The sequence below is a fragment of the Malania oleifera genome, chromosome 13 (assembly GCF_029873635.1).
Source record: "Malania oleifera isolate guangnan ecotype guangnan chromosome 13, ASM2987363v1, whole genome shotgun sequence".
In the NCBI taxonomy this organism is placed as follows: Eukaryota; Viridiplantae; Streptophyta; class Magnoliopsida; order Santalales; family Ximeniaceae; genus Malania; species Malania oleifera.
The window spans coordinates 84801534-84814770 of NC_080429.1; the positions used below are offsets into that span (position 1 = coordinate 84801534).

General features: G+C 35.6%; 1 protein-coding gene across 1 annotated transcript; it reads right to left on the reverse strand.

The window, feature by feature from the left end:
• Positions 1-1171: 1171 nt before the first annotated feature.
• Positions 1172-12930, reverse strand: LOC131145519 (ATP synthase subunit gamma, mitochondrial). Its single transcript, XM_058094656.1, has 9 exons — positions 12616-12930; positions 8810-8853; positions 8547-8699; positions 3878-3991; positions 3665-3792; positions 2915-3037; positions 2707-2826; positions 1926-2047; positions 1172-1525 (listed from the first exon to the last, which is right to left on the reverse strand). Exons 1-9 carry the CDS (start codon positions 12708-12710, stop codon positions 1456-1458), a joined length of 969 nt encoding a protein of 322 aa, XP_057950639.1. The 5' UTR covers positions 12711-12930; the 3' UTR covers positions 1172-1455.
• Positions 12931-13237: the final 307 nt, after the last annotated feature.

The window sequence follows — 13237 nt, forward strand, 5'->3', positions numbered from 1 at the left end:
TGATAAAATGAAGGAGTGCATCAAATGTATTGTGTAATTGTAAAATACCCTTAAAATTAAAATGAAAGTTTAGAATGTTAGGCAACTAAGAAACAAAATATAAAAAAAATTTCCCGAATCATATACATATATATATTTCTTGTTTAAAATTCATATTGTAACAATGAGAATTAAGCACAAGTTTTTCCTTGTCATAGTTAAAGGCAGCATTAAGAAATAATTTATCATTATACTGGTTTTTTTTAATAAATAAAAAAAAAAATAAGAAGAAGAAGAAGAGGAAACATATGCCTTCGCTCCGTCTGCAGGGAAATTTCTATTACAAATACACATTACATTCAATGTCTCGTGCAGTAGATAGTCTCACCATGGCTGCCATCAAGCATAACCAAAAAGTCTCACCTCAACCCCCCAAGGTGTGGTTTAGTGCGGACTACAGGAGTGCTTTTCACAAAATTAGGTGTTCAAACCCTCCCGGGTTCGTTTCTGTCCCTAAATTCCTAAAATTTACATCCCTTTAAAGTTGTGAAATCGACTTCAAGGGGCGTAAAATTAATCACGTGGACCGTAAAACGAACACGTGAAAACCCGGTGCGTAATCCAAAAAAAACGAAAAAGCCTCACCTCAACTTTGTTAGAGGCCTCTCAAGTTCAATCTTCAAATAATACACAACGAACCCACCCCTAAAGCCACATAAAGAAGCGCATCGGCACGTTCGCACATGCACATCGTCGCAGGCGCACACAGGCCTCATTTAATTTTTAAAATACTAAAAAATGCCATTACTTACCTATGCTTCTCAAAATTCTATAAAAACATTAAAAAATCAAAAAATATAGGGTGATGCATTCATCAAGCAGCTAGTACAAACCTTGTATTCTGAATAATTTTCAAGTGATGGTCTATTTATTTGAGCCAAACCTACTAATTGCTCTAACCAAAATAGAGGGCCTAAACTCACACGAACTTGAGTGCGCCCTCGGGTAACTGCCGTGGAAGAATTTATGAAAATAACTCCTAAACCTTTTCCTCAATCTTTGTCAAGTTCCCTAACTAATCACCACCTCCACCTTCAATGCACCTCAACATACAAATGGCTTTGCTATTCTCAGACCATACAAAGAAAAATATGCACCCCACGCACACATGGTACATTAAGATCCCTGACAATTACAAAAAATCAATTGAGGATGAAGATATTAACTGCCAATCAGGTTTAAGATAAATATTATGCCACAAAAGGAAAGTGAACAAAACAACACCCTCAAAATCACTTCATATGACAAACCAAACGAGTGAAATTCCCAGGTACAAAGTTGGCCTCAGGGAGATTATTCGAGCAGCTCATTGAAAACCCGAAAAAAAAAAAAAAAAGGGGGCGGGGGAACTGAAAAAAGCTAGCCTGCACTAGGATTTATTTCGTCACCGTCAAATGGGCAAGTCATATTGTGCAATTAGCCCTGCAATGCTGATGCTCCCGAGATGATCTCAATAAGTTCAGTGGTGATTGATGCTTGGCGGGTTCTGCAAAAAAAAAAAAAAAAAAATTAGCAATAAAGGATGATCAATCAGGCTTAGATCTATATCCACGAGTTTTTTTTTTTTTTTTTTCCCATAGAAGCAAATTTATTTATAGGAGAAAGAGAGAACCATGAGATTTGACTTAATATCATACCAAATCCTGAATAAAGAACAAACCAAAATAGGAAGGCCTCAAAGACATTTTCTCAAGCCACGTTGCATCACCCATTCCTCAAATAGAGCTATGTAACATGCTATGAATGTATGTGTATGTTGTTGTTGGGTGTAGGATTGTACAAATGGGTGGATTGGTGATGGTGCTTTTTTCTTTTCTGTTCTCCTTGGGTTACAATATGTTGTGTGCGGGCGTGCGCATGAGAGAGAGAGAGAGAGAGAAATGAACCTGTTATAAGTAAGTGTGAGGCGATCGAGCATCTCGCCAGCATTCCTGCTTGAGCTATCCATGGCAGACATCCTTGCTCCTTGCTCACTGCAAGCATTCTCTAGAACCGCATTGAACAAAACCTGAAAGTACGGGAATTTTTTGCAGTACAAATCTCAGAAACCATCAGACAAATGAAGTTGTTGACAATATTTTAGTTCTCAAAATAGGATTTTAAACACTACAGGTTAACTCCATGAATCTGAAACAAGAGTAACCACATACTTCAAAATCCTCCAAAATCCGCCAAGAGAGAGAGAGAGAGAGAGAGTTGGCAGAATATGTTACAGGCTGGCTAAGCCTCTCTTAGCCCATGTTTGGTTCAGCAAAATAAAATGATAGATAAGCTGAGAGAGGGTGCCAGCGTCGGGATGTGGGGGTGGGGTGGAGAAACCAAAGGCTTAAAAGCCATAATGGAAAATGGAAAAGGAAAATAGCACTCAAATACTATTCAGTCTAGCAAAACCTTAGCCTGCAAAACAAACACACCCCTAGGCACTTACCCTTCCCCTTATGGCAAGATATCATTATACCACCTTCCTCATGGGATTGGGATAATATTCCCATTTATATAGGATAAGAAGTGGGACTAGGATATCCTAGTCTCATTCCATTCAGCAAACAGGACCAAAGTATGTTGGCTCAAGTTGATTGCTTAAAAAACCCCACAAACCCACTCCCATGCCTCATCAGAATATAGAAATCAAGGGGCAGTAATTAGCCTTTTAAAATCAGGACTTACACAAGAAAACTGGAATTCAGTCAGATTCTGAAGTATTTCTGCTTTTGTTTCACCGCCTTCAATTTCGTAAGAATCCAAATCACCAATCATTCCCCCAGCTTCAGCCTCTCTCTCCACAACCTACATCAAACAAAGCATCAGGAGGTGTCCCAGATGAAACCACAACATGAATATTTTAATATTCATCTAGTTGAAGCAATCAAATCACCTCTGGAGATAACACAGTGGCCATTGTTGGCAAAAATGCGACAGCTGATTGAAATTTGTTGAAAATAATCCTCAAAGCATCATACTCAACATTCTTTAAGATGTCATCAGCAAGAACAGACACCTGATGAGACAACAACTCAAATGAAACAGAAGGCTCAGTAACTTCAGTTGATAGGCACAAAAGAACTTAATGGAGAGAGAGAGAGAGAATATAAATACAAACGCACGTCAGTGAAAGTTTTTTAAAAAATTGCTAGTAACTTTTTGAGTATAAATATATACGCATTTATTGCATGGGGAAAAAGGTACACTTTTTTGCAGTCAAAGAATGGTGCATCAATAGCAAAACAATCTAAAATTAGACCACTAACAATTAGCTTAAAGCCTTCCCTCAAAATAATGCAGATTTCATGTGAGTTAGCACGTCAAAAAGAGAGCCAGTTTTAGAAATGAACAAATTCAACCAACAACCAAAGCATTCAACAGAGAAATTGAAATGAGAAAGGAGTCATGAACCGCTAGAATATCCAGCCTCCATTGATCAGGGCCAGCCCTTGAACTTCACACAACTTTAGGCTTATGCCATCTTTTCTTCAATTTTTTAGAATTCATGACTCCTTATCATGCAGTCAATTCAAGATCATCAGTCAACAAGCAAAGCACCCAGTTCTAAAAATAAGTAAAAACAAGGAGAAAAATGTTGCTTCTTCTCTGACATCAATAGCAGCAACAAATACAGTCAATTTACCTGGGTATAATTCAGAGGATTCTTCTGCAACTCTGTCACAGATAGCTCTATGTAATTCTTTGAGTCACGTATCATTTGAACCTTTGCCTTCTCTCCCAAAATGACATACTTTGATTCTTTATCAGGACCTGCAGCATTAAAACAGAATTGAGCTTGTAGACTTCATCCACTTTTACATCAGTGATCACTAAAACAGCAGTTTGCAATGAATACCAGAGCTCAGCTTGCGCACAGCCTTGCTTATTTTGACTGATGTAGAATTAATTCCACCACATAGACCTTTGTCTGAAGAGATTGTAACAATAACATTCTTCTTGACATCAACACCTAAAAGCAAAACAATAAAAAAAAAGACAAAAAAATGCCATTAATGAATAAAAAATAACCATAGAAATCTTATCATTAAAAAAAAACTAAGCTCACAAGCACATGCAAATTATGGAAACCAATTAGGTTATATCCCCAGTTTCCATGGCCAAACCTTAGCTCGAACTTTTCTCCAGCATTCCTTCAATAGGCTCATCAACTAGTTTTAAAAAATTAATGCACATGAGGGCGCATGCAAACATTTGTTCATATGTGATGTTTACACAGCCCAGCAATCCAAAAGCAACGACCAACATTTAACCTACACTTCTTTATAAAGCACATCCATCACATCAATTTTTGTATTGCACTTTTTCTGATCCACAAGATTCCAAATCCACAGCTTAAACTCCATGCTCCCAAACACAGCAAAAATGCCTTCCACCTGAAATACCGAGAGCATTCAAACATCTGTTTCTGCATTAAGCTTGCACTCCTCTAAATCAAAGTCATTAAATTGGTATTTTATTGTCCCCAATGAGTTCCTGGGTTACAAGAAAAGCAGGATTCTGAATGAGCACCCATCCTAGTAAAACTTCATCTCTTCATCCACATGCTTCTTTTGAGTATCATATTCCAAGTGTTCCACAAATAGTACAACAAAACTGAAGGATGAGCAGGAGTGAAGAAGAACAGCCCTTGAGAGGCTCAAGTGCACATGATGCATCAAAACAATTGAGATGAGGCTCCATATGTGTATATAAATGCGTCTTCATGAAAATATCATAAGATCTACAATCAAGAAGTTATTCACAAGAACATTGTAATTCTTTTTTCTTAACATGTTTTGCAAAACTTTTGCATTTAGAAAGACCTTGTTGGGTTTGCTTCAGGTTTTCTACCCTCCTGTTAGGAAAGATGCTTAGTTGTGGTCTCTTCATTCTTCAGGGGATTTCCATTGCAAGTCTTTTTTCAATCATTTGATTGACATAAATGTGCCATTTGACCTTTATGATCGTATTTGAAGCCAAAACTCCACGAAGATTAAAGTTTTTATTTGGTTGTCGTTCTTAATAGAGTTAACAACTTAACATCAACAATCTGCTGCAGAGTAGGAGGCCTTCTAAGGCTTTATCTCTGGATGTGCGCTCTCTTTGTTTTGATAGTTCAGAGTCAGCTTCCCATCTCTTTCTGCAAAGTTCTTTTTCTTGGAGGTTTTGGAATAAGCTTTTGGTAAGTTTGAGGAGAGTTGGCTGTGTCCTCATTTGGAGGAGGATTTGTTGGCTACTTCTTTTATGGTGTTTGGTGGAAGTGGAAATAGTTTAGAGTCATGGAAGTGTGGGATTTTAGCCGTTTGTGGTTTTTTCTTTTTCAAGCAAGAGACCAAAGCTGAAACAACAAGAACAGACACGAGAAGCCAAACAGCCTTTGTGGAGTATTTGGTGGAGGGGAATGCTCTTATCTTTTCTGGGGAAAAGATTGCTTCATCTTTGAGATTCAATATTTGTCTTCAGTTTAGCTTTTGCAGACGAGTGTTTTCAGGGAGGTGTGGTTTTTGTATTCATCACATGATTGAAATGCAGTTCTATTTTCATTGTAATTTTGTCTCTTCTGTTCTTTTTCTTTCTAATGAGGCTTTCTTATGCTTCTTGTTTATGTGCATTTTTTCCCCTTTAATAAACTTCTTTTATAAAAAAAAAACAAGATTTTGTTGAAACAACACATACCTATCAAGCGACAATCAAAGTTCAAAACAAATGAGCCATGACACTTTGAAAAAATAAAATAAAAGATTTTACATGTTTCTAAGTAGAATAAGAGAAAGTTCAATTGAGCCTCTAGGCCCTCTACTGATTTAAGGGCTAAAAAAGAAAACATACATATCCCTAGTCCTTTCAGAAATATTTCCATTCTTCCCTCATAAGGATTTCCTGAAGAAAGCATCAATTGATTCTTGGAACTCAAGGGGGAATATTTTTGTCATTGTATAATTTCGCAACTTCTCCTTATAGTCCTCGTAAATTAGAATGCCAAATGTCTTAAATTTGAGCAAAGTACAATAAATTCCAAAATGAAAACGTCTTTAGAGTGCAGAGCAAAGGGATTACACGAAAGTTAATGACACATAATATTAAACTACAACCAGTTTAGAAACCACATAGATAAATCCCATAGGTGACATGCATTCTTAATTGGAAACTAATGCTATTTTCAGAGTCCCCATGCCCATCAAATTTCCCACATCCCAATGTATACAGCATGGGGTGAATTTATGTGGTGATACACTCAAGATGCTGAGAAGGAAACAAAGACTAAGATGACCAGCTTCCATAAGCTTCTAGGCATACTTTAGGGATTTCTGCTGCTTAGCCCTCCCAGAGAAGCTGAGGGTGGAAGCCCAGAATGCTGCATTTGCGATGATGAAATTGGAATGTTTCATCCCCACTGGTTCCTTGAGCACTCTCACCAATCCAGGCAGAAGTGAGATTGTTTGGAACCACTTGTCAATAAGCACTTTTTTTTTAGAAGTATTGAATTCAATATAATGTGGCATTGAACTGAATAATTTCTGAAAAGTAATAAGTTTTGACTGCAAGTACTTATAACATAAGTAGTGTCTAACTACTCATAGAAGTAGAAAATTTTCAATTAATTGTAAGGCTGAGGAGTGAGGACATATTAGGGATATGAGGAGGAAACTGATGATTGAAAACTACCTCTTCCAATAAATTAATAGTACAAATACATGCACAAACAAAAAATCTCTGCGTACTTCAACAAATTAAATAAGATAATTAAATTTATAATGCTTGAATTATAGGAAAACAAATCTATAATGTGTTACAGAAATAATATATTATTATTAATGTATCTTTGTAATAACATTATTAATTAAATTAATTTTTTAATATAATCAAACATTATTTTAATTTCCACAATTTTATTATAATTATGAACTCAATTATTTTCATAAAACCCCATGCATTTCTATTTTTTTATAAAATCTCATGTATGAAAACCTCATGTATATTCATAAAATTGAAACCGAAGCAATAAAGATTTCAATTGAAGTAACATTTTGTGTATTTTCATAGAATCCATAGTACAAAACCCCCGTTTATTTTTTAATAAAACATGTGAATGAAAATTCAACGCATTTTCATAAAATTCAAACTGAAATAGTGGTGTAGATAAAGCATTAGTAGGTCCAATCAGGGAACCAGAAATCAAAACCCAAAAAAAACAAAAAATTGCAGAAGTCCACCCAGGCAACAGTAGACCTGACCGGCAGACCAGTGAACAATGAGAAGAGGGGGAAAAAAATGCAGTCACCAGAGATTTAAGGCATGGGGCAGGAAAAAAAAACAGCAGATCTTAATGATTGTGTGAACAGGGAAGAAGATGACTTCACAGTGGCTGGAGAATCTGGCTACCTCGCCAGAGAGGAAAAGAAGAGTTGAAGACCACTCAACAATAGATTTGACCAGCAGAATGTGAAGGATGAAAAAAAAAATGTTAACAGTCACCAGAGAAGAGAGCCTTTGCAGTCGCTGGAAAATAGCTTGGGAGAGAGGAAGGGGAGGACCCTTGGGCATTCAAAGGAGAGAGAGAGAGAGTGCCATTGCATATTAAAGAAATTATGACCCATCCTCCGCATGTTAACAGTGCCCACTTAAAAATTTTCAAAAGCCATCTTTCGCAGCCTATTAAAAAGGCTCTTTAAAAAAGCTTTCTTAAAGTACCTGACTCTACAAGTCCTTATTTAAAATTTGACCAAACACTACTTACTAAAAATAAGTGCTTATTAAAAGTGTTAAAGAGTTCCAAGTGCTTTTTTCTTAAGTGAAGCCAAGTGGTATCAGCACACACTATTGGAATATCTTGTCTGTGTTGTCATCAATCCCATTTGCAAACAAGACCATAAGGTGTCCCTTCATTTGTCTAGCATCAATAGAGGTGAGGGACTACTACATTTCTTAAATCACAGGACACAGTTTCTTGTGGCTATGTCCATTTGGAATTTCTTGGTTAGCATATAAATTAAAGACAAGAAAGACCTGCAAGAACAACATATTACTCAATTCAGCAGTAAAATTCAGTTATTTATTTGTCAGCCATTTATCTTCTCTTAGCGTCAGAGATACAAATAGGAAACAATCACCAAAATTTAATTATTTAAGCTCAGTCACAGTGGCACCTCCAACAATCTCTATGCAGTAACAATCAAATGACTTGTACTTCTTGCAGATTTTTTCTTTTAAAAAAATAATCTTCTTGATTCCTTCACTATCAGTCTACCACTACTTTACTAATTATTATCCAAAGGAATCAAACTGGACCCCAATATAAGATAATTAAAAATACGAACATCAATGCAGTACAACTGCAATACAAGTAAATGGTTGCTATCTTTTTATCATTCTTGCTTCACAAAAAAATGCTTACCATATAAATGAAAACAGGAATGAGTCAAACAATAAATAAGTTCAAGTATGTATGAGAATTAGAGTCAAAAACATATTTGAGTAAACTTTGACAGTGCAAATGAATTATGAAGGTTTGTTGATTAACATACTAGGAGTGTCACCGAGAAGGGCAGTAAATGGCTGCCATAGGCCACGGGATTTTTCAGCTCTGGTTTGAATGGCTCGTAGCTTTGAGGCTGCAACCATTTTCATTGCCTTTGTAATTTTCTGAATACTCTTAACACTCTTCATCCGGTTTCTAACTGCATAATAAACAGTCATAGTTCACAAGAAAAAGAATAACAGAAGGCGATGTGATTGAAAATGCAAAATGAGAGAGACAGAAATCAGCATTGCTAAATGACAAGCTTACCAACTTGCGTTGAAATACCGCGAACTCCAAGAGACGCCTGCTCCCTGTCCATCCAAGCCAGTCTATTAGTTGTTTAAAAGCAAAGAAGAATGATTGAAGTTTGAGGTAGCAAAATTGTAAAAACAAAAGGTCCATTTAGTTGTGGGAAACATTTTTCCATTTTCCATTTCTCAGTTTTCCAAAGAGTTAAAAAAAATTATCTCATTTTTTAACTTTAAATGGTATAAAATAAAGAGTTTGTTTAAATGTGCAAAACAGTTTCACTTTTTATTTCTAGAATTCAAAATATTTGCAAAAAAGACAACTTGTTCTTCAATTTTTCAAAAATTATATAAGGTAGCATTTGAATCATGGATTTTGAGGCTTGAATTTGATTTTTTGTTGATTTTGAAGAAACTCAATACATAATCAACACAAATCAAAGTCCAAGATTCAAATTTCATGCTCCCATATGCAAAGTAAGAGTTAGAAATCTAAAAAATAAGATGCTTTCCAATTTTGCTATATAAATTTAGAAAATAGGAATACAAGGTGGCATTTTCACAATTATTTGAAAAATTAGAAACAAAAAAAAAACTATTTCCACAAGAAAAGGGTGACAAAATCTTTTAATATTGTTCATTTATTTCATACAATGTCATAAAATTAAAAAAATTGTCAGCTTTTTAAATTTTTTGATAAACTAAAATGGAAAATAAAAATTGTTTTCCACAACTAAACAGGCCCTGAGCTACTTCACAGAAATTGAAATTAATATATATATATATATATACATATATATATATATATATATCAATGTGTTCTGCATACTTCATAGTTAGCTACATATCATATTGGCAAGTTCAAACCTAGCTTGTTACTTAGTATGAGGGTTTTTTTCATGCATTGTTCTTTTAATTGCTATCTTCACGTCCATAAATGAAGCTTACATATTTTACGACATTCATAATCCTTAAGATGGCTTCCAAGATTCACAAGTAAAACCAAGGGTTAGAATGTTAACGATACAGTATACCAATTTATGTCAAAGAACCTTCATTAAAAACCTGCTAGAAGCTCAAAGCCAATCACAGTGGTTTAAGGCAGGAAATGGAATTAGGGCTGCAAACAAACCAAGCCGTTCGGGAGCTCGGCTCGGTAAGAGCTTGTTCAAGCTCGTTTATCATACAAATGAGCGATTCTCAAACCCAATTTTTCAGCTTGTTTAGTAAATGAGTCAAGCCTGAACACATATGGGCTCAGCTCGTGAGCAGCTCAATTAGAGGCTCAATAATAAGTTCGATTTCAAATTTAGTACTTAGATATTTTAGTTATTTTTCAAATTAACTATTGCTTCACAGACTAATCAGCCAACCAATTAACTTAACATAATTATTAGCATTAATAAAACATAAATAACATATATGGGAAAGAGGACTTATATAGAAGAGGCGAGACCCTAGGAAGACTCGTGTTCCAATGTGGGATAGAAATAGGAGTTGAAGTGGGGGAAAGAGGAAGGGAATTAGAAGTTAGTGGGGTGGGGGAGAGCTTCACCATGGTTCCTAGAACATATTGCTCCAGATCAAAAATGATCTAGGTATGTCCAGCGACCCCATGGTTCCTGGGTACAAATTACAAACCCCCTATACCCTCTTTCTCTCTCTCATTGATTTCTGACTTAATTTACTCCTTTCTTTGCTGTGATTTGTTTTGAGAAATTCAGGCACAAGGTGATAGGTGAGGTGGTGGGGGTGGAATCAGATGTGACCAAGTACAAAGCAGGAGACGCCACCGGAGTTGGAGTCATCACCAGATGCAGTAGAAATAGCCAGCCCTGCAAATCTGACAATGAACAGTACTGCAACAACAAGATCTAGTACTACAACCACACCTACACCGACGGCAATGCCACTCAAGGCGGCCTTGCTGGTGCCATGGTCGTCCCACATCGAAAAGCCAAGGAAAAATTGCTTCCTCTACTGCTTATAAAATCCATTGTCCAGCCCAACTTTTCCTTTGTTCTCCTCAAAGTTGTAGGCCTGCTAGAAATCTGACTTGGGCTTTTATCTTTTCATTATATTATTATATTATACATTATTTGTAGGCCAATGTTGTGGGCTTTTAATACTATTTAAGCCCCTTGAGTGGGTTTTAAATTTTTAAACATTAAATGGGCTTTTTAAAATTTTCAATATTAAACTGAGCCGCGCACGAGCTGAGCCCGAGCTATTAATTACATTTTCAAGCCACGAATTAAATCGAGCTCAATCCTGAACCCAAGCCAAGCTACTCTTCTTTCGAGTCGAGCCTGAGCATGCTAAAGCTCAGCTCGGCTCATTTGCAGCTATAAATGGAATCTCGTCATATATTTATATGAAGATCTTGTCGATCCTACCCACATGAATCAATGTTTAAAAAAATTCAAGGCATAATGTGAGGCGTTTTTACTCTCATAAGGGCAGGGATAGGCCTCACACATTATCGCTTATGCCTTTCCAGAATTTTATTTTATATACAAACAAATTACATATATAGAAAAAAAAAATGAAAATAATGAACACTGCAAGTAAAATCTCTAAAATTCAAATATGATTTGTAAATTTCGTGTAGGTCATTGTAAAAATAGAAACTTAAAATCATTGAAGTAAACCATGCTAAGATATAATCATAACATTACAAAGTTCAATTGATGTTCACAATCCAAGGTGCAACTTCCAATTGTTTTTGAGAGGTTTAGGTTCAAGATATTTTAATCCTTTCTTGTATACATCTAATTAAATTTTTATACCTTAGTTTAAAATGAAATTTGGCTTAAAAATCACAAATTCAATGTGCAAACCTCAACCAAAGGAACATAAAAGTCACACTTTTGCACAACTGCATTGGCAATACTGTATTGTGTTTGAATTTTAGGAGTTTGGTATTTTAAGCTATGCCTCAGGGATTTTCTACAAACACCAAATCTCAATTGCATCTTCTAAAACATTGGCATGAATAAACATATATAGGTCATGACATAATTTTGAAGAACAATGGAAGCAAGGCGACCAAAGTAAAACTATAGACACGCTTTATAATCCAAAGTTTGAAGGTTTGGGGGCAGGGCAAAAATACGAGTAGCATTTCATATCAGTAAGATATCAGTAAGAAATCAGAAGTCAATATGGTTTTCTAGTGAGTGTGTGTGCGCGCGCGCGCGCGCGTGTGTGTTGACAGAAGCAAAACAAAAGAAAAAAGGAGAGACCATGTGGCCTTACATATTGAACAATGCAAAGTGCAAACTAATACCAACAAAAGGAATCCAAAACCATGCTACGCTACTTAAAAATGTAAAAATATAAATAGTTTCCTTACCAGGCATACCCATTGTCAATAAGGGAGCTACTTTGTGACATCAAGACAGATGTTCCTCAAACAAATCAAAACAGTAAACAATTTTCCTTTTCTTTTATTTTTTTTATATATTTATTTATACGGGTTTACTTATTTGGAAATGTGATTGGTGTACAACGTAAAAAAGTATGCATATTTTCAAGCTCCAATAGAAATAAAAACTCCACTAAACTGAAGCCAATACTGCAAAACAAACAATAGAAAATTTCAAAAAAAAAAAGAAAAAATTGCTATCTATTTCCTTCGCTTTTCCTCCATTTTGCTATCCACCAAACAGGCAAGCATAAAAACAAAAAAGCTAGCTTCCAAATCAAAACCCTAGCCATTATATGCGAATGCAATGAATTTAAGATTTCATCTAGACGGATGGAAAAAGATCATGAGAAAATGGAATCAATAGATTTGAAGGGGGAGGGTGGAGATGATCGTACTCGGAAATCAGAGAGAATCGAGCAGTGGCGATTGGATTGGGGGAAATCAAAGGGGCAAACCGCCTTCCCTCGCGCCTCAACGCGGCCATCGCCATTGGTGCGATTTGTTCTTCTGGCAAACCCTAGCTACCCCGACACTGAAGATTGAGGAATATGAAATTTTCAACAGCACCAAGCTCAGGTGTTTCCACGCCCCTCTTGCTGATAGCAGCAGATCCGAATGGCAGATGAAAATTTGAGCGTTCCCATAACACGACGCCGTTTTGGGTTTTCCCCCGCTGGGCCTCATTATGCATTAATTAAGTTAAATTGCCTAAGTAATCCTTGAAGTTTTGTTGAATTGCATATATTATTCTTTTAATTTAAATCATGAAATTTAATTTTATACAATTATTGTAAATTTCGTGCCACAGAGACGACCACATTTCGTGAAATTATTTTATTGACATGTCTATATGTACTATATATTAAAATATAGTATTCAATAATTCTATACTCACAAGCTTTCAAACCTTGAATATATTTTTTCTTATTTTGTTATTTTTTTAATTATAAACTTCATTTTTTATTGGCTGGTCTATTTATTCTCATAACACTATTGGCTCATTTAATTATTCATTAC

What these genes read in the sequence shown, in the direction of transcription:
- LOC131145519 (XM_058094656.1), bottom strand. Translation starts at nt 12,710, where the DNA reads ATGGCGATGGCCGCGTTGAGGCGCGAGGGAAGGCGGTTTGCCCCTTTG. An exon ending in CGATTCTCTCTGATTTCCGA is followed by an intron (nt 8,854 to 12,615) that starts GTACGATCATCT and finishes TTGGATGGACAG; the next exon opens with GGAGCAGGCGTCTCTTGGAG. An exon ending in CGGTATTTCAACGCAAGTTG is followed by an intron (nt 8,700 to 8,809) that starts GTAAGCTTGTCA and finishes TTTATTATGCAG; the next exon opens with TTAGAAACCGGATGAAGAGT.